This window comes from Chlamydotis macqueenii, chromosome 1 (assembly GCF_036417535.1).
Source record: "Chlamydotis macqueenii isolate bChlMac1 chromosome 1, bChlMac1.mat, whole genome shotgun sequence".
Taxonomy (NCBI): Eukaryota; Metazoa; Chordata; class Aves; order Otidiformes; family Otididae; genus Chlamydotis; species Chlamydotis macqueenii.
In genome coordinates, this window is record NC_141556.1 from 101,937,115 (window position 1) to 101,957,351 (window position 20,237).

General features: G+C 53.2%; 1 protein-coding gene across 1 annotated transcript; it reads left to right on the forward strand.

Annotated features, from left to right (window-relative positions):
- Positions 1 to 1,687: 1,687 nt before the first annotated feature.
- Positions 1,688 to 19,744, forward strand: CD101 (CD101 molecule). The gene is made up of 9 exons (XM_086763495.1): positions 1,688 to 1,773; positions 2,893 to 3,270; positions 4,191 to 4,607; positions 7,724 to 8,107; positions 8,850 to 9,230; positions 10,099 to 10,503; positions 15,267 to 15,674; positions 16,526 to 16,921; positions 19,548 to 19,744. Exons 1-9 carry the CDS (start codon positions 1,728 to 1,730, stop codon positions 19,742 to 19,744), a joined length of 3,012 nt encoding a protein of 1,003 aa, XP_086619621.1. The 5' UTR covers positions 1,688 to 1,727.
- Positions 19,745 to 20,237: the final 493 nt, after the last annotated feature.

Sequence of the window (20,237 nt, forward strand, 5' to 3'; positions counted from 1 at the left end):
ACACTGACTCTGGGAAGCTCACTGAGGTTGAACTCCGAGTTTCCTTTGCATTTACTCTGTTGCTATAGCAGAGATGCTTTTCCCTCCTCCAAAGTGGTAAGCGGGTTGGTGTACTGTCGGCAGGATCATCCCTGGGGCACTGCTGGCAGTGGATTGCTCTTGGAAGGCAAACTTCTTCATCCCTTTCCTTCTGAGACGGGAGGGTTTTGTCCTGCAGCAGGGAATGGAAGTCTACCACGCAGTTACGGCTACGTGCATGGCTGTGTCCTACTGCCATGGGACACGGGCCCTCCTCACCAACAGGCCTGCTGGGGCGGGCACTCCACTGCTTGCCAGCCTCTGCTGTACCTGCTCACCTCTTCTCAGGAGCCAGCGCACATGGGTTTCAGCTCTGCGTTGCACCCTCTTCCCCAAAACCAGGTACTGCTCCTCTGCTCCTTTTCATTGCAATGAGAGTGAGTGGCAGGGGACAGGTGAGATCGACAGGGACCTCTCTACCTGGGAGAGGAGGGACCTCATGTTTGTTTCGGTTCATTACATGAATCTTCTTCCCTCTAGGAGTCCCATGGGATCCAGTGAAAGAACTTGTTTTATGGTTGGTTTTCGCTTGTGAATCCCTGAGCTCATTTAGTCATTCAGTTGATAGCCCGGCAGCACAGCGGAAGCAGCGTGGCTTGGGGGTAAATTCTTTGTGCCACCATCTTTTCTGGGGGAAAAGAACAAACCACAACCAAACCAACCCCCACAAAAAGACCCCAAAAAATCCTTTCAGAGAGTGCATCTACTTTGAGCCTGTCACTAGTGTTCGGCTGCATGTCCAAGAGGCTGGGTTTCCCCTGCCAGGGATGTGGCCCTGTCCCAACAGCGCAATGCCACAACCACAGCGCTTGCCTCTGGGGCTGTAGCCAGCAGCCTCCTGGCCTCAGCCCTCCCAGTGCAGCTCCCTGTGGTCTCACTGCCCCTGTGAGCAGTGCTGGCCCAGGATCCTCTGCATCCAAGTGCCTGCCCATGGGTTGTGCTTACAGGAGACTGTTCCTGGCCGATTTCTGGCTGTGTGGTGATCCTTTGAGAACCAATAAGCTGCCTGGACTGGCTGTTACGACAGAGGGTCTCCTGCCTGTGTAGCCAATGGGCTGGTGGGGGTGCTGTGCGAGAGACACTGCTCTTGGGGTGCCCCACTGCCCCCCGAGGCAGAGCTTGGTCAGCTGTCCTCGGGGAGCACCATGCCAACCCGACCTGTACCTGGGGCATCACGCTACTGTCTGCAGCTACAGAAAATAAATAGCTGGGGGGAGCTTCAGCTCTAGAAATCTACCCTCGTCCCTCCCTGGGGTCTGGTCCCTTGCCCTCCTTGTTAGCAGGGAGCAAGCTACTCTGTGCAACAAAGCAGGAGTCACAAGGCAGAGGGTGTTAGCCTGCAAGTTGCTGTCAAAAGCCACAGCTGGTAGCGCTGGGCACCTGGCACGCACACAGCAGCAGGCGAGTCCTTGGGCATCACCTGTAATGATGGCATGGGGCTGGGGTGCTGGCTGTCACCTCCCAGAGCCGTGCTACTTTGCTGCTGCACCCCTTTCCTCAACTTCTCCCCTCTGTTTCTAAGCAGAGGAAACCACCACTGCTGAGCAGCTTCCTCCCAACCACTTTCAAAATAGCAAGGTGACTGTCGCCATCGCCCACGAGAGCCTTCTGCCGCTCTCTGGGAGAGGACTGAAGCAGAGCAGTTTGTCATGGGGCTGGCACGGTGCCTGGCGGCTACCTTCCTCTTCCTCCTGGGTGAGTGCACTGTCCGGTGGTGGGGGCTTTCCTGGGGCAGGTGAGGGGGAAGTTAAAGCACCCCATCAGTGCAGGTGGGTGGCTCAGTGGGTGCCTTGCTGGGGCTGCGGGGCCAGGATGGCCCTGCCATGGCCAACGCTGCTCTGGTTCTGTGGCCGTGGGAAGAGGTGCGGCAGCATGTTCTCCTTTTTGCACTGTAGTTTCACTCCAAAGTGATAGCCTGGACCCTGGCAGGGCTTCAATGAGGGGATGTGCATGTCTCTGTTGCGTGGTTACTGGGACTCTGGAGAGGGCTTCCTCACCCTCTCTTCCCTTAGGAGGGAGTTTCTGAAGGTTTTTTAGGCTGTGATGCTGCCAGCTTTCTTCCCTGGCCCAGTCTCCTTGGTCAGTTTTTGACTCAGTGCCTACATCCTGCGGGCAGTTTGCTTGGTGTACGTGCTGGGTGCTCACCACTGGGAGCTCTGTGGGGAGGGGAGAGTGCACGGGTGGCCATCACCTTCACAAACCCTGTGCAGGCAGAAAGAGAGGGAGCCCTTGATGTGTCCCAGTGCCCCCTGCTTTCAGAGGAGCTCTTGCTGGTGCCTTCCCCAGTTTCTGTCCAGGGAGCACCTCTGCAGCATGCAGCCTGCTAGTTCTTTCCCCTGTCCCATGTCCCTTAGCTTCTCCATTGCTTCTCCTTTTCTGGCAGCGATCAACTCTCTTTTCCCCCCAGCTTGTGCAGGACCTGAGTGCTTTGCCCTTATAATTTTAACACACTGCAAGCTTCCTCTGATGATCTCAGCCTGCTCGCTGCTGCTGCTGAACAGCTGGCTGAGGGATGCTCTCCAGCCATGAACAGGCTTGACAGCTCTCTGGCTGTGATGCTCCTGTCTCTGTTTTGTGACACCAGTGTGCTAGGAGACAAAGTTTGGAAGTCTGTTGTTACAGGACTTGTTCTTACAATTGCAAGGGGTGTGAAGTCTCTTGGACTTCATGCTTCAACGAATGAGACTGCACAGCAGTTCTTTTCAGTGGGATGTTGTGGTCTCATGCAAACACAGACCCACTGCCATTTTAGGTGTGCAGCCCTCAAGGAGCAATACCCTGCAAACACTGTGCACGCTGACTGTTTGCTGGCAGGTTTGAGCACTGGCCAACGGGTGGTGACTGTTCAGAAGGGACCCCTCTACCGTGTGAGGGGATCCCATGTCACGCTGTGGTGCAAGGTGAGCGGCTACCAGGGCCCGGCGGAGCAGAACTTCCAGTGGTCCATCTACCTGCCCTCAGCACCCGAGCGGGAGGTGCAGATCATCAGCACCGTCGACCCCTCCTTCCCCTACGCCATCTACACCCAGCGCGTGCGCAGCCGGGGGATCTACGTGGAGCGGGTGCAGGGGGACGCTGTCCTGCTGCACATCACCGAGCTGCAGGACCGGGATGCCGGGGAGTACGAGTGCCACACGCCCAACACCGACGAGAGGTACTTTGGGAGTTACAGTGCCAAGACGAACCTCTCGGGTGAGTCCTGAAAAAGAGCCCATCTCCCTGACAGGAAGGGGCGCAGGCAGGTTTCTGCGACCCCTGCCTTTGCACTGGGGAGAAGTGCTTGTCTCTGGGTCTCTGACAGAGAGGCAGCTGGGGGAAGGGGTGATTAATGGGACTAGTGGGCACAAATTTTCCTTCTCTCCTGACTGTGTATCGCTATCCTACCTGCAGGTGGCCAAGGTAGGGATGCTCAGATGTCCTCTTGCAGGTTGCTCTGGCTATTGCATCGCAGCCAGGGCAAGGGAAGGGAGAGGAAGCCCCTGCTGTCCCAAGGCCTGAATTTAACTTCAGCTGCTGACACAGCCACAGCATTTCACAGCTAAGCACTTAGGAGGGCAGGAGTTTTCAGGCTCTGTGCGTTTGCTGTTGGTGTCCTCTCAGGTCAGAGTGTGGGACTTGACCCATGCAGGATACCCACAGATGGAGGGAGGTAGTAGCTCCTGCAGAGCACTGGGGGAGGGAAGGTATGGGATGGAGAGGCGAAGGCCCTAATGTGAGCCCACCAAGACTAAATGGTGGTGTGGTACTTCCACTTGGTATTCACCTGTTTCATCCTTTATCCTGGTATTGGTACCAGCTTGCGCTTGGGATCGTGAGGGGCTGGATGTTAACCTTCCTGAGAATACCTGATTAATAGTGCCCGTAGTTTGACTGAAGAGGGTACTGCAGAGAGATTCACTGTGTTTTCTTCCCTGATGAGGTTTTAACCACTTCACACCTTGGTTAAGGCTGACGGAAGCCTTGTCAATCAGTTACAAAAGATATTTCTCCCACTCAGTCAGATTCCTTAGGGCCTGGCCGTGGTTTTGTAGTGGCCAGCAAGTTGCCCATCAAGGCCAAGAGATGATTTTTCCTGTGACCAGCTGCTCTCTGTGTTTCTTCCTCATGCTCAGTGATCGCAGACACCCTCTCGGCTTCCATGGTGCCCCAGGTCCTCACTCACACTGAAGGGGATTCGGTGGAGCTCAGCTGCGAGGTGTCAAAGTCCACCATCCAGCACACTCATCTCTCTGTTGGCTGGCACCGTCTTCAGGGAGCAAGAGACAGCCGTGCTGAGGAGGTCCTCACCCTATCCAAAGACTTCATCTTGAGGCCAGGGCCCTCTTATGTGCAGAGATTTCTGGCAGGAGATGTGAGGCTCAACAAGGTTGGGAACACCACGTACAAGCTCTCCATCGGAGGGGCACAGCTGTCCGACCAGGGACAGCTGTACTGCGAGGCGGCTGAGTGGATTGAGGATCCTGATGAGACGTGGAAGGACATCTCGCGCAAGCAAACAGGGAGGACATCACTAGCAGTCTTGAGCCAGGGTAAGGTCCTTGCAAACTTGCACATTGGCTCCAACTCCTTTGTACATTTAAGGCTTTAGAGCATCAACCTTCACCTGTCTCCACTGCAGCCCAGGGACCCACCAGTGGGTCTGGATGCATCTGCTGGGCACTGAGGGGGGCAGGCTGGGCTTGGGGCTCTGGTAGCATCTGGTTTGGGAGCTGTTGGTGCTTCTTGCTTTGGAGGTTCACACAGCTGAGTCTCCGGCACCGTCAGGATTGTGCAACCTCACATAAACCCACGTAAAGTGTTAGCAGAGAGAACAGCATGTGCCTGCAGCAAGCTGGCTCCTTGGTAGTGTTAAGCTCCAGTGTGCGGAAAACCATGTTATTAGACTGCCTCGAGGGTCTTGTGGACTCAAAAAAACTAGTGTACGTAACGGTCAGCTGCCCATTGCGGTGCCTTGGCCACAGGCACCAAGGGATACGGGGATGTGCTGTGAGCTGCATGGCTCTGCTGTCTGCTGGAGGTGGCTTGTCTGTCCCCTATCGCAAGTCTGCTGGCCACCAGAGCAACTGGTATTGCTGCTTATTAGACCACCCCTGTGTCTCCTCCTTGTAGTTCATGTATGGTGGTAATGGGACTTTGGGTCAGGCTGTGCTTTGCAATGCGTGCACCAAGCTCCTGGGTTATGCTCTAGGAAAATGTCACATTAGGTATTTTAAAAGAGGAGACTTAGACCTGCTACCATGTATGAAATAGATTAAAACAGGACAGTATGAAAACCAGCCCCTTGCCAGTGTTGCCCATCCTCCCTCACTCCACTCTGTCCCTGCTAGGCACCTCCTGTTCCCTCTACCCAGCTGCTTTGCGTCGCTCCTGGCTCTGTATCGCCTCGCCCAGGCCAGTGGGAAAATCCCTCTCTCCCCACTGCCCTGGGATGATTACAGCGCTGTGTGTTTGCTGCTACTCCTCTGAGTGCCCTGCCCACCATCCCTCCTGCCACAAGCCTGTTGCTGGCTGTGATCCCTCGCCCAGCTCTTCCTCCAGCTGTAGCTGTGCCCAGAGGAAGGGGAAAATCCCTCTTTCCCACCAGTAAGGTTCATCTCAAAGGAGCCAAGGCAAGGCTGTGTCTAGTTGATGCCATTTAACATGGGCAGTAGCATGCAATAAAATGGGACCAAGTCTCTCACAGGAAAGATGCCTGAGAAGGTAGCGTGCCATGTCCCCACGTCTCAGAGCGGATGGAGAAGGCTGCAGAGCTGAGGTGGTGAAGGGAACTGATGTCTCACGGGAGGATGATGAGTCAGAACAGGAAGCCAAAGAAACAGATGGGTAAGGACCAAGCACCCAGTGTTGCAGCTCAGAGAGGTAAAGTACCACAAGGAGGGGAGGGAAGTGCAGTCTCCCACTGTCAGAGCCTAGTTCCCGAAACCTGGCTGACTGGCAAAGCTTTATTCCCTTTGTTATGCAGTGTTTGCAGCAATTTTTTTTTTTTTTTGTGTCTGCTGCTGCCTGGTGAGGCAGTGTGCTTTCCTGCATCCGCTTGTTTGAGGGTTCATTGTGACAAGTAGTGTGTGGGTTTGGGTACCAGTGCCGCACCATTGCTTAGAAATAGAGAAATCTTGTCAGAGTTTAATATTTGCCCTGTGGTAGCCATTAAGGGTAGAAGGGAGGCGATGGGAGTAAGAGGACAACATGGTGACTGTATTAGAGCCACTCATATTGCCAGAGGGAAACGTTGGCAGGCTTACGAGTCCTCCCATCACATCTGTGGGGCTGGGGGCTCCCTTCGTGGGAGAGCTTGGGCTGTGGGACTGAGCACCTCGTCGCACTGGGAGCCGGCGATCACTCTGACTGTAGCCAACTGCTCCAGTGGTTTCTATAAACTCTCCAGCAAATATTTGTGAATGCCAAACATATCTGCAGCAGCTGGGATTCCTGTTCACAAACTGTTTATAAGCCAGTGTTTAAATTCACAGAGTACTCTGCTTTCAATAAATTATTTGAGCCCTTCCAGTGGCAGTCTGAGAGCTGCTCTGTTTTACCTCCAAACAACAGCACGTAGCCTTCCCCTTGTTGTTAGACAGGGGGACATCAAAATGACCCAAGGAGACAGAGCGGTGTAAGCCAGGCCACCTGACAAGTCAGTTGAGGCTCAGCCCTTCCTCCTATTTTTTGGCTGTGCCATTGCTGTGTGGGGTCACAGTGCAGGTTTTTGAGGCATGCTGTGGGTCTCTGCCTGCAGCCACTCTCCAGCTGAGCTGAAGCCAGGAACCCGGGGGTGTTATCAGCCAGGACTTTAAATGCCTTGCAAAGAAGGTGAATTGTATCACAGGACCCAGAGACAGGGTCCTTATTGGACAGCGGACTGCCCAAGAGCATCTGCCAAGGAGATGACAACTTTGTGCTCCATCTCTTTGCTTGGCACCTGCAGCTGGTTGGTATGGGAGGCAGGACAGGGGCTACGAGATGACCTCTACCTCCTCTTGCTTCCCTCCGACCTCCTCACATGGTGACAAGTCTTGACGTTTCTGCTTTCTGTAGGGACTAACTCAAAACCTCTCCAACTTTGGGGGAGCGTCTCTTGCCTACATCTTGCAGCAGCCAGTGAGGGCTGCAGCATGTGGGACCAGCAGCGTGGGATTCAGACAAGCAACTTGCCAGCCCTCTGTGTGCCTTCTCCCACAGCAGACAGCTGAGTTAAAAAGAGCACTGAGCAATAAAGCCCCTTTGTGCCACTTTCTGGATTAAGAGATATTTGCTACCTGAAGCAGAACAGCTCCAGGAGGTGAGATGGAGCAGCCCCCCACAAAAGCCAGTGCTGCTGGGTTAGGGCAGACCTGGTTCAGCCACCTGAGCTGAGCAGGAGTGGCTGTGGCCCAAGGCCGTTCCAGTGGGTGCTCTGCTTTGGGGGGGTTTGCTGCTCCTCCGGGCTCTGGTGCTTCCTCCACCTGCACCTGCTGGTTACTGCCTGGAGCTGGCAACTGTCTCCCCATGGGCAAAATTTTCCATCCTGATCCCTTTTCTAATGAAAGAAAATGTTCCAATAGAGAATTCCCTCCCATTTCCTTCTGCATGGCCGTTGGCGCTGCCAGGCAGGAGGGAAGTATGGACAGGGCCACCCAGCACTCTCTTTGCTTTTGATTGCCCACAGGCAAAGACCTCTCTGTGGACATCGCTGCTGCGGAAAGCTCCATTTCTGAAGGTGATACCTTACAGTTGAATTGCATGGTGGGAGCCCAGAAGAGCAGCAGCAGGCACTTCCAAGTGCTTTGGCTCCTCAACGGCATGGAAGTGGCCAGGGTTGACCCCCATGGGGTGTTGATTTTGAAGGAAGAATATGAGGAGAAAGCCAAGCTGGGGAAGCTCCGAGCATTCAAGCAAAGCAACACAGTTTATGTCTTCACCATCTATGAGGTGGGGCTGAAGGACAATGGTACGTACCGCTGCTCTGTTTTGGAGGTGAAGACTCCTGGAGATTTTCACAGCATCCAAACCAATCTGTCATCAGGCATCCAAGTCGATGTGAAGCCAATAGGTAAATCCTAATGGTTGCTCTTTGAGGTAAAATTTGCAGTGATCCCTGACTGGGGAACACTTCAGTTCTGGCCTCAGCTTGGCAGGGGCAACACACCTGCTGTTTGCAGCAGGAGCATAAGTGTGCCATAGACTTTGGTAGTGGAAAAAGCACTTTCTCTGGCAAACATTAGCATGACAGATGCAGCCATTGTCAACAAAGTGTAAACCTTTAGCTCAGTCTCTTTGTAGTAAGCTTTGGGGCAAATAGGTGGAGTTGTGCAGAGACTGGGTCCTCCTGTGTCTTTGGTACAGGAAATTGTGAGCAGTGCCTGTTGCTGCTCCTGAGGATCACAGGATGACCCAGCAGAACAGGTACTTCTGGACAGGGAGGATCATTGCTGTTTCTATCAGTGTGCTCTCTCTGTTTTGGAGGGATGACTTGTGACAAACCAATCTAAGATAGATGTGTAAGGAGACTTTTGGTGTCCTTGTCATAGCTAGATGATGACTATTCTGATGTAGCAGGAGCTGCCTGTTAAGACACTGTGTCTTAAGTATTTCTTTATATATCCATGTTCCAGAAAAGACATTAAAGGGGGAGGGTGGGGGGGAAGCCCCACAAAGCTCTCTCCAAAGTTTTAAGAAAAGACTGAGTGAAAACTTCAGACAATTCCTTTCCTTTTCCTATGTCAAGATTTATCTAGTCTCTCCATTTAATGCCACAGTATCTGTGACTTTCTTTGAGTAAATTTTGTTTGCAGAGAGCTGTATGCGCCTGTCTGTGTCAACCAGCACGCCGCAGGTCATGGCAGGAGATGCCTTGATCCTCCTTTGCGAGGTGCAAGGAGCAACCAGCCCCGTGTCCGTGCAGTGGTGGCACCTGCCACCACAGCACCGTCCCTGGGTGCTGGTGGCCACCATGGAGCGGGATGGCACCCTGAGCCTGGGCAGCGCCTACTGGGACCGCGGGGCTCGTGGAAGCCCGCGGGTAGAGAAAACGAGCTCCGGTGCTTTCACCTTGGTGATCCCCAATACGTTGGACGAGGGCGACGGTGGGCGGTACAAGTGCGAAGTTACGGAGTGGTCCCGAGGCCGGAGCTGGACAGAGGAGGAGGAGACAGCAGTGACAGTCAGTTCTGTGGGTGAGTTGGGCCACCCCTGTTTCTGGGTTTTCAAGCTCGATATACTGGAGGTAAGGCTGGAGAAGCGGGATAGGCACATGTGGGTAGGACAGGTGTCTGCTGTGCCCTGAGCTCCCCTGCTGGTGCAAGGTGACCTGGGGCTGATCACTTGGTCCTGGAGTGTTTCATTTTCCCCGTTTCTACCAGGATGCTCGAGTCCTCCATGAGATGTCTTTCCCAGAACAAGTGGGACACAACAGCTAAAATGCTTAGAGATCTGAAAGGCAGTGGCTTGCTCAGCAGATCTTCCTGACTGTCTCCTTACCTTGAAATATAAAATATCTGTTCTAGCAGCATAATTACTTACGGTAACGATCCTTACAGTCTGAGCGCAGAGCTGCTAACTTCCCCAGCGTGCAATGCCCACACTGTTTCTTCTTTTGATTGCTGGAATAGGTGCCTTTAGGGAGAGGCAGCTTTTGGCTGATTTAGGGTGGTTTTGCCTTATTGCTGGGCGGGGTGCCTTAGAGCACCAGTCAGGCCACAGGAGCTGTTCAGCTTATGTGGGGGGTGGAAAGCAGCAGCAAACAGGGCAGCAGCCTCAGCAGAGGATCCTCAGCTACGTGCCATGGGGTGAGACTGGGGAGCTTGGAAGAGAGGGTACTCAGGGCTGCCCTGGGGGTGGGAGAGTTGGTGGCAAGGTATGAAAAGGCCAGGGACTGTGTGGGGGCTGGGGAGAGCAGCACTGGTAGAGGTGCTGGGGCTGCTGACTGGCATCGGGGTGCGGTGGCTGGGGCAGCAGGGACGGCGCTATGCGGGAAGGGTAACAGTGAGGTGGCACGGGGCAGGGTTTCTGTCCTGGCACCAAGGGCTCTCTCCTCTCAAGCAGGTCTTGGTCTGCACGCTACACTGAGAAGCCGAATTGCCACCGTCAGATATGGGCAGAGTTTTGAACTTGACTGCCGAGTAAGCGCCAACTACACCCTCGAAGAAGTGCCGGCGTCCGTGAGGTGGCTTTTCCAGCGCAGCCCACCCACTGGCCACTACCATGAGCTGGTCCGGGTTCTTCCCAGCGGTGCCATGGCCTGGGGAGCAGCACAGCCACGCTTCCAGGGGAAAGCCCAGCTGACAAAAGCTGCCACCTCCTTCAGGCTGCGCATCCAGACTGCCGTGGCAGCCGATGAGGGGACGTACCAGTGTGAAGTGGAGGTCTGGAGGAAGAATGCTCAGCCGCAGGGGCAGCCAGCGGCCACTGCCAGATCCAATGCTGTGGGAATAAAGGTGGTGCTGCCAGGTAAGCAGTGACACAGGTTCTTCTTCAGCACAGGTCTCTCCTTCTGCAAATTTAAATCCATCAACATGACCAAGGGCAACCAGGACCACTGAGGACTGGAGTGTCCCCAGCTGGGTCACCTCCAGGGCCACACAAGATGGTGCTGTCTGTCCTGTTTCTTCCTCAGCACCCACAGCTCCTGACGACACTCTTGGAGGCAAATTTGGTGTTGGGGAATGGCAATATCTGGTTTTTTTGCAGGTTATGCCAAGCATATAGGGATTAGCCTTGCCACTAGGATTTTAAGCCTCGTTTCTGGGATGAAATAGTGCCCCCAAGGAGCCCAGCTGAATGCTGGGGCTGTGAGGTGCCTCCCAGGGTATGGGTTTCTAGGGGGCTGCAGGGCAGTAGAGACAGACTGTCCCCCAAAGCTGGTGCTGGGAGATATCCACACCCCTCTGAGCTTCTCCTGGTATCTGAGGTATGCTGAGAAAGCTCTCTGCCGGGCTGGGAGCCAGCACGGACGTGCAAGGTGCTAGTGGCTCTGGGCAGAGGTATCTCCTCCTGGGGTACGGCTGGGCTGCGCAGCTGGGGCCCCTGCACAGGGTTCCCTTTTATGGCCACCTCTGCAGGCAGGGTCCGCGCTGCCGCCGCGCCTACCAGCACAGCACGGGGAGCCTCGTCCTCTTATGGAAGAGAGATGTTGCAAATGCACAGTAGCCCCCCAGCTGGCCCGCTGTGCGCCTGCTCCCTGCCACCCCTGGCAGCAGCGCAGTGTCAGCTCACCCTGCTCGCGGCTGGGGCTGCTGGAGGAATTGAAGGGGTTGTCCTGGCCAAAACCTCGGAGCCTGTGGAGGCAGGCATGAGAATATGGTTTTGTTTTTCCTCATGTCTCTTCTGCCAGCAGTGGAGAGTTCTTGCTCTTTTTCTTGCATAAAGTGTTCCTTCCTATAGTCCTCGGATTTTCAGGATCACAATCCAGTGAACTGAAATTATGCATTTTCCGTGTTTTTTAGCTGATCGGTTTGCAGTAGCGTAAGCAGATATGTTTCCTTCCCCGTTCGGGCTCGTTTCCATGGTGCTCTCCCTCCTGCTCCACTACTGCTCTTTCCTCACCCCTGCGGAGCTGGGTGCTGGGGTGCTCTGTGTTACACCCGAGCTACAGCCAGCCCAGGGTGGGGGGGGATCTGTAGGTGGTGCTGAGGCTGGGGGTGGTGACAAACAGTGTCTTTGAGTGTACATTAGTAGTGTAAATGGCATTGAGAAGATCAGGTGTCATTGTAGAGCGTCTACACAGAGGAGATGGTGGCAGTGGAGCGGCGAGATACTACGATGTTTGGCTCCAAATGTATTGCAGCCATTACTGGGTACTGTGGTGCTGTGAAGACGATGGGAACTGGGAGGGGGAGATGCGCAGTGGGAGGTGGCTGCTGGCTCTCGTACAGCCTCTCTCAGAAAGGCAGCGTGAGCCAGCGAAGGATATTTGGAAAGGTAGAGAAGTAGGTCTGGGAAGGAAGCCGTCTCTAGCAGCAACGGGATGAGGCGAAGCTGCAGAAAATGAAGCTGCAAATCATGAAAATCACCAGCCTGTTTCTTCATTTATAAAGTGGGGGGGGGGGGGTTGGAGCCTGCAGAGATACTGGAGTTCTTGACTTTTGCTTCAGCACTTTATTTACCACTCGGTGTCAGTCAGCACTGTAGGAGTTTAAATGCCGCTGTGGATCTGGGTTGTAGCTTCCAACAGGAGGGACGTGTGTGAAAGGTCATAACAGGAGGGGAAGGAGGACAAGCCCTTTCCATTTCCAGCTTCTCAGGTAGTTCAGCATCCAACCATTGGTGCAGTCACATAATTAGTGCCCTAGGCAGGCAGATGGAGATCCAGTCATAATGCGCTTTGCCCAACCCTAGCAGGGATGTTATCACCAGCCTCTCAGCACAGCTGTCCGCAGTGGCTTCCTGCAGCTCCGGAGTGAGCCATGGGTGGGCTTTGCACCAGCTGCCCCTCCAGCCGGCCCACACTGGTCACTGCAGTGGCCATGCCCTTCTGTATGCTCCTGCTGCTCCTGAGCTGGGCAGAAAGTGCGGCATCAGCAGGCACAGTTCACAGTGAGACTGGCAGCGAGAGGCTCGGCTTGGTTAATTAAACTGAAATTGAAGGGAAAACAGCACAACGTCTTTCTGTGCCAAAGGAAAAGGCAGGCAGCTGCTCTGCCCTTTTCAGTAATTGATCTTGAGCGAGAGTGAGAGGACACCTCGAGCTGAAATTGGGCTTTGCAGCAAGTGCTCTGCTTCCTCTTAAGGTGATCTTCTCTGAGAGCTTAACAGTAATTTTTCTCATCAAAACTGAGTGCTCGCAGCAGTGGTTTGTGTGGCTCCTCTCTAAGCTGTAGTAGCTTTTGCTTCTCTGGAGCATTTTCTGCCCCAGTGGGCATCAGGCTGGGCCATACTAAAGTGAGAGTCCACCCTGGGCAGTTTGCTCTCTCCTGTGCTAGCAGCCTCTCTGGCTTTGGCAAAAGCTCTTGGGTTTTACCTGATGTCTCTGGCTGCAGCTGCTGGGAGAAGCTCGCTTGGAGGGAGGTCCAGATTTTGGTCCAGCATGGTCCCACAGCTGACTTTTCTGGAGCTCCTTTTTGCTGGGAGAGGCAGCAAAGCTGCTTGCAATGAGTGGTGGGGCTGCTCTGCTGGCACGCTCTGCCTGGCAGCTGCAGCTGGGGAGGGCACATCTGTGCGTCTGACATAGGAAGGCTGTCCCCGATGTCCACCACCTCCCTGGTCCTGCCTGCTCCTCTCCTGTGAATTTTGAAATGGGGACGAAGTCTCCAGTTGAAATACCTGGGAGTATTTTTTCTTTCCCTTTGGCAGGCTTTACTTCAGAAGCTTTATTCAGGCCGTTGGGACTTCAGCAGGCTAGCTGATAGTCCTCTGTATTGAGCAGCTGAAGTTAAAAAATGAGTGTCTTTATTTTTTCCAATGTGATCAGTTCACCTGTCACAGAAACACAGGATGGTTGAGGTTGGAAGGGACCTCTGGAGGTCCAACCCTCTGCTCAAGCACCTCCCAAGGCGGGCGACTGTCCCTCTCTGAAGATTTGTGCTTCTTTAGAGCTGGCTATGGGCTGACTGCACTGGAAGACATCAACTTGTGTCTGGTTCATAAGTATGCTTGGTCGCTGCCGAAATCCTCACCACTGAGGTGAGGCAGTAAAGCAGGTATTGGGACTTACGGATGTGCAAGTGCTGCTGTGGAGGGAAACTGTCTACCTTTTGGTGAACATGTGCCTCTTTACACTGTGGAGAGAAGAGGGAGTAAGTGCAATAGGGTGCAAAGAGAAAAAAGCAGCATAAGTGGATGTGAGCTGGGAGATTTTGTTGGCAAATTTGAGATGGAGGCAGAGGCAATGTGCAGGGGTGTCAAGGGCCACCAGATGGGCTGTTTTGCATTAACTGGTCACAAGAGGGACAGTGATGGCCTCTGAAGAGGATTGCTTGAAGCTTGAAAATAAATGCTTGAAGGAAGGAGGTAAATACGTGGGCTCTCTCCTGTGGTGTCCATCTTCCCCACTGGCCTCTGCAGGAGAAGCCGCAGCTCCCTCCTGGTCCACGGGCTCTCTCCCTAACCTGTTGTCACATCCCTTGGGGACGTGCCTCAGAGGAGAGTGCCCTGCCGAGCCTATGGCCAAGGGGGAGGGGCTGAGATGCTCTGTGGGGGCATCTCAGCATGTCCTCTGCAACTCGTCCCCGAACTAGCTCCTAGGGGCTGAGCTTAAGGAAGCTCGGTTACCTCCAGCCTCTGTGGCACAGGGTGTCCTACTGCTCAGCTCATACACCAGGAAAATGCTAAGAAAGGAAGCTCAGCCTACAGTCCCTTAAAACCCTGATGGTATCTCGTGCTGAGTAACTTCTGGCGACTCACGGTCAGATATCAGTGTGTACTCCTTCACCTGGCTGCTGGCCCCGTCTGACAGAGGTGGTGTGTCAGCATGGAGGGGAGGGCCAAGGGCAAACGCAGGCAGTCAGAGGCCCTTCAAAGTGACCAGTTCACAGCCTTTCTGCTGCTGGGGGAGAAGGAAAGGTGCCAGTGACAGGTGATGTGTGGTGGAAAGTGGGTCCCTTGAACCAGGAGCGACACAGACACATCGGGAGCGATGGCCTAACCTGCTTGGAGGCAGAGCTGCAGGCAGCACTGAGGCTGTCTTCTCCTGAGCCGCTCAGCACTGAACTGAGCGATTGCTGGGTATAATCACAGCGGATGTTCAGGACTGTGTTATGTGGTTTCTGATTAATAACCACAGCAAACACCTGAGATGCCGACTGTAAGTGATACCCACGTAAGCTCTGTAGTCTCTCTGAGATAAGAAACTTCTTCACAGTCTCCAAAGCCGTGGGTTGGTTTTGTCACTTACGTGTGAGCCTGCTGATAGAAGCAGTGGTAGATGGACACACTTGCTTCAGACAGAGGCTTTGTCTCCAAGCTCCAACACGGTGGCTGCCTCCATCCCCCTGTTCCTGCCCCACAGTCTCCCAGGTGCCTCCTCTGCTACTCCCCTGCCCAGCAGCACCCAGTGATTCCCCACCACAGTTCAAATGAGGGTGTGTGGATTTGCTCTTTCCCTCCTTCCCCTACCCCCTCTGCTCCAGCATCCCCTAACAGGTCTTTCTCCTCTGAGCACCCTCTTCCTCCCTTTGCTTTCGGCAGGTCTCTCAGGCCAGCCTTATTCTTCTTCTTGCCAGCATCCCTATATTGGCAGCTGCAGCCGGCATGATTATTTTGTTTCTCCATTTTAGAAAGCAAGCTTCAAGTAGCTACGGAAGAGAGCTCTGTGGAGAATGCTGGCGGTGCTGACACAGCCATTGAGTGCAGGATTGTGTTTGCCCAGAACAATTCTCAGTTTGCTGTTACCTGGTACGTCCTACCTCCTCCTCCGGCAGATGCAACCCCCCTGCAAATCGTAAGGGCTGACTACAGCAACATACTGGAGTATGGGGCTGAGTTCAGCTCTCCTGTACAAAAATCCCGATTCCTGAGTCAAAGGGTGTCCAGCAACATCTTCTGGCTGCGGATACTCTCTGCGAACCCCAGGGACCACGGCAGGTACTACTGTGTGGTAGAGGAATGGTTGTGGCTGGCAGACGGCTGGTACAAACTCGGAGAGGGAGCATCGGGAAAGACCGCACTGGAGTTCAGGCTCCCAGGTGAGCAGGCGGTTATCTCTCACGCAGGTGTGCCGCTGGAGGAGATTTGGCTTGTTTATGTGATGCGCCCCCCCGTCAGGCCTCTCCTAAGCTGGCAGGGCTTAGGAGAAGCAGTGGCTCCTGTGTTGGATCTGAGACTTAGGGATGCAAGAGGTGTCAGTGCCTCTCAAAGGCAAACAGGGAATTGGAAGGATTTACCACATCCTCCCAAACCAACCAAGCTGGTATTTTTGGCACTGGCAGATGATGTCTAATGCTTCATTAAAAAGTGAATCGCGGTATTTTCCTTTCCCTCCAACACATGATGCACGTGTTTGGTTGTACAGTGCCATGAACAGAGAAGAAGCCCTTTCCTGGTACTCCTGAGCATCCTGAAGCAGGACACTCAGTTTTCATTATCTTGCAGCACGTTGTTGCTGAGAACAGTGCTGAATGCTCAGCTGCTCCCACATTGGGGATGGCACCACTGGGGTGCATGGTGAATCTTCCCTCTTTCAGCCTCCCTTAGCTTATGGGTTGCAGCCCTATATAAAGTGGATCAGAGAATTCCAGCTTCCTAAGTAGTTTTTGGTCCAAAGGATGCCTTATCACTTATTTGGAGGGGGTGGGATATATTACAGCAGAGGGTTGTGAACAGGGGGAGGAGATGATGCAGGGGGGAAACATCCTGGGGGGAATGAGTCACAGGAGTGAGGGGCCTGTGGGTGTCCCGCAGAGGCTCTTGCAGGAGGCCGTCCCAATCTCCCAGGCTTTGCTCTAAAAGATTTCCTTCAGCCTGTGAGTGCAGGCAGGAGCAGTTCTGTGGCAGTGCAACACAGCAATGTTTCTTTCTGCTTGCATCCTTGTATCAGAGCGTGAACTGCAGCTGGAGAAAACCAACCACAGCATCTCAGTGAGGGAAGGTGAGGAGGCGACGCTGCACTGCCAGCTGCAGGGTACCCCCCTGCCTTCCACCCACCTCTCGACCACCTGGTTTCGGCAGGAGGAGAGCGGCCGCGCCAGGCCCCTGCTCACCCTCCACCGAGACGGCACCATTGAGTACCCCTGGGAGAGCCTGGCAGGGAGGCTGCATCTCCGCCGCCCCACCGTTGGTGACTTCAGCCTGACGCTGTGCAGCGTGGAGGAGGGTGATGCTGGGGTGTACCACTGTCAGGTGCAGGAGTGGCAGCAGCAGAGCGAGGGGAAGGAGTGGACTCTGCAAGCCTTGGCGCGCTCAGGGTACACCCAGCTCACCACCATCCCGCCAGGTAATGCTGCTAGGTGTGAAGGGCGGCTCACCCTGCACCAGTTCCCCCTTAGCCATGCTGGGGTGTGTGGGGAGGATAATGGCAGCTCTCTGCTGGCATTGCTGGCTGCAATGGCAAGGATGCAGCAGGGCTGGGAGGGCTTTCTAAAGGACTGCAGAAGGAGTCAGCACTAGGGAGGTTGCCAGAGTTGTGTTGGGAGCCGGAGGAGGGAGGGGAGCCCTTTGAAGGACACGTGCTATGGGCTTGGTCAGGGAGGCAGTGAGATCCCATTCCCAGTTCAATTGATCTACCAGGGCTGAAACCCAGGGGCTTGGCATTGTAAACATTGGAGGTGGTCAGACGAGATACCAAGAGCTCCCAGGCTGTGAGGCATGTGGTCCCAAGGGTACCATTGGGTGCACTGGTGTCTGCAGTGCTTTGTGGCTTGTGGGCTCTCTGTGGGAACATGGGCATAAACCCCTGCTCTTGGTCTTGCCATTGGGGCCAGAACACTGTTTTGAGGAAAAAATTAGTGTGATTTTTCTGGCAAGTCCATCTCTAGTGAGTTCTCTAAAAACAGCCTCTGTGCTCTTGGAGTGAGTTGGGGTGCATGCCGAGTGCAAAGATAGAGCTGGATTCTGCATACAGAATTTTAAATAAATAAAAGCAAAGGTTTCAGTCAGGCACACACAGTGTTTTTAGGGAGGTAACAGGCAGGAAAAAGGTACTCTCTTATTGCCTCTTTGGGGTAATAGGGGGCTCGCATGATCCACATGGAGGAAAAAATATGAACTATGAAATCAGTCGTGTTGCACCCAGCTGAGAGGATCCTGCAATTCTTCTCCTTCCTTCAACTCTGGAGTTGCCATGCCCAAAGGCAGCCTGGGTGCCTACGTGCAGTTATAGCTCCTGCAACAGTGACCAATGCTGACCAACGTGGGAGAGCTCAGGGGACCCTGTAGAGCCCTCCCTTGTGCCTGCCACTGGCATAGGCAGGCACGAAGCTTGTTCGCGTGACTCTGCACCTACAGCAGAGCTAATCCGGATTTAATTGCACAGGGAGGGACTGACAGCCCTTCATCCTTCTGCTATGCTCCCTCTGTTGTCCATCATGGCTCCCTCTAGCACTCAGATTTCTCCTCCATCAGCTCCCCATCTCTTGTTACCCATTACTGGTGGAGTAACCGTTGCTAAAATTGCTCAGTTACTGCTGGAAAATTCTTCTTCAATTTTTGTATAAGTGTTTTGGCCAAGTAGTTTTCATGGTGTTCACAAAATCCAAGAGATTAGCTGGGTGTTTTGTTCTTTCTCTCTTTTTATAAAAAAATTTTTGTATATGTGTGCATCTGTTTCTCCAGTGATGCAAGTATCTCGAAATGTTCCTCTGGCTCACAAATTTCAATGTTTCAGAGTTTTCTGATGGGTAATGGCACAGCCACGTGCAAGTATACCCATAACCAAGAGTAACTTCGGCTCTAATACCTGACGCTGTCCCTTAGGATACCTCCCTAGTACTATAGAGGCATTTGTGTAAGTGGAGACTTCTCCCTGTTTTCCTAAGGGAGAGTAAGTGCTGCTTCCATCAATATGGATGAGGCACAGAGCTTCAGAGATAGAGAGGTACAAACCAGTTTCACAGCCAGGAGTAGTCCCCGGGTTGGTTCATCCCTAGGGTCACACTTAACCCACCAGGCTATGTGGGTCCCCCACAGATAGTTTCAAATCAGCAGACTCGCATGCTCAGCATGGTTCTGCAGAGCAAATGTAAAATATCTGCACATGGCTCTTGGGTAAAGAGGAAAACTGAGGAACAATACTTTGAGACGGATGAAACAAACCCCAGGGAGTTGTCATAGCCCTTCATGGTAGGCCAGGTGCATCTGAGATCAGTCTGTGGTGTTGAAGCTGTGCATCAAGTAAGGAGATTTTGATGGCCAGCATTAATGGGTGGCTGTAAGGAGCCCAGGACGACAAAAATGGAGAGGCTGCAAATGAGAGCTTTTTCAGCTAGTATGGGACTGATCAAATATAGGGTTTTTTTTTTAAATACCTAGAGAGTCCACCAGCAGTACAGGCAGCCTCCACCTCAACTGGGGAGCTGTTCTGCAGGAGCTGATGGGGACGAGGATGGGGCTTACAGCTGCCTGCAGCTTAGCATGGCTGAAATGGGATAGAGCAGCAGAAGCAAGGAGGGGCAGGAGTCTGGGGAAGACAGAAACCTCCTTGATCTGGTTTCCTTTGCTTTCCTCTTGTCCCTCCTTGTTCAGTAGTGCAGCCTCTAACAGACCTCTACCTCACCCCTCTGTCACTGGTGTCAGGCAAGGACCCAGGGAGTGAAGAGTGTGTGGGTTTTCCTTACTGAGCCCAGTCTGGAATGGGTTAGCTGAAAAGCCATGCTATTTCTGTTGGGTTGTTTCAGCTGAACGAGCCAGGGCCCTATTTGACCTCCCAAAACAAGAAATTGAGGCAAATTACCTGGTTTCTTGCCACCTTTTCTTCAGGTAGCCTGCATGAATTCTTAAAAATTGGTAGCTGTTGAAGATTGAGGGAAAATTGATAAGAAGATAACTTATAGAAACAGTAGGAGAGAGAAACTCAAACTAGCTTGAGACCTCACTCACTTTTTTTCTTTCTTTTTTTCATCCAGAGTCAACTGTTTTGTCTAGGATCTGCTCATCCCCCTCACTGCTGAACTTCATCCTATACTTACCATTGGTTCTGATCCTTCTCCTGGCCCTTACTGTCTTCTGCTGGTACTTCACATTTGGAAAAAGGAAGAAGGGCAACATCACAGGAAACCAGCTGATGGAACTGGAAGGGACTGGAGGGGTCAAGAAAACTTAGCTGGTCTGTAATGGCAGATTTAACTTGAAGGAGCGAAGCTGGACAGCTGAGGAGGAGTGCGTACTTGCAGAGGGGCTTTTTATTGTTTTGTAGTAGCTCTTGCAATGAATCCTTGGAAGCGTATGTTTACTTTTGGTGGAACAGTGTGGCTTTGAATTACTGAGCAAATAGGGTTTTCATAACAAGTGTTCCTGTCTCTTAGGTTAGGTACCCACCCATTTCACACTCTGTTCATTGTGGTATATTTGAGGTCCTTGCAGTGTGCGTCTCCTACTGTGGATGGAAATGGTGTTATTCCTCTACAGGTATAAGGGAAAAAAACAGCTCTTTTTGTACTGCAACACAGAAGTATCAAATTGCTACTCATTGTAGGTGACTTGACAAAATCTATGTGGTGTGCAGGCTAAAAACCAATGGTAGAGCTGGAAATGGAGTATTGGTGTCCCATTTAAAGAATTGCACTTGCCTTTGCCCACTCTGTGCTGAGGAAGCT

Excerpts from the sequence above, each read along its gene's own strand:
- CD101 (XM_086763495.1), top strand. The coding sequence starts at position 1,728 with ATGGGGCTGGCACGGTGCCTGGCGGCTACCTTCCTCTTCCTCCTGG. Across the intron at positions 8,108-8,849 it reads AGTCGATGTGAAGCCAATAG|AGAGCTGTATGCGCCTGTCT; the intron begins GTAAATCCTAAT and ends TTTTGTTTGCAG. Across the intron at positions 10,504-15,266 it reads AATAAAGGTGGTGCTGCCAG|AAAGCAAGCTTCAAGTAGCT; the intron begins GTAAGCAGTGAC and ends TCTCCATTTTAG.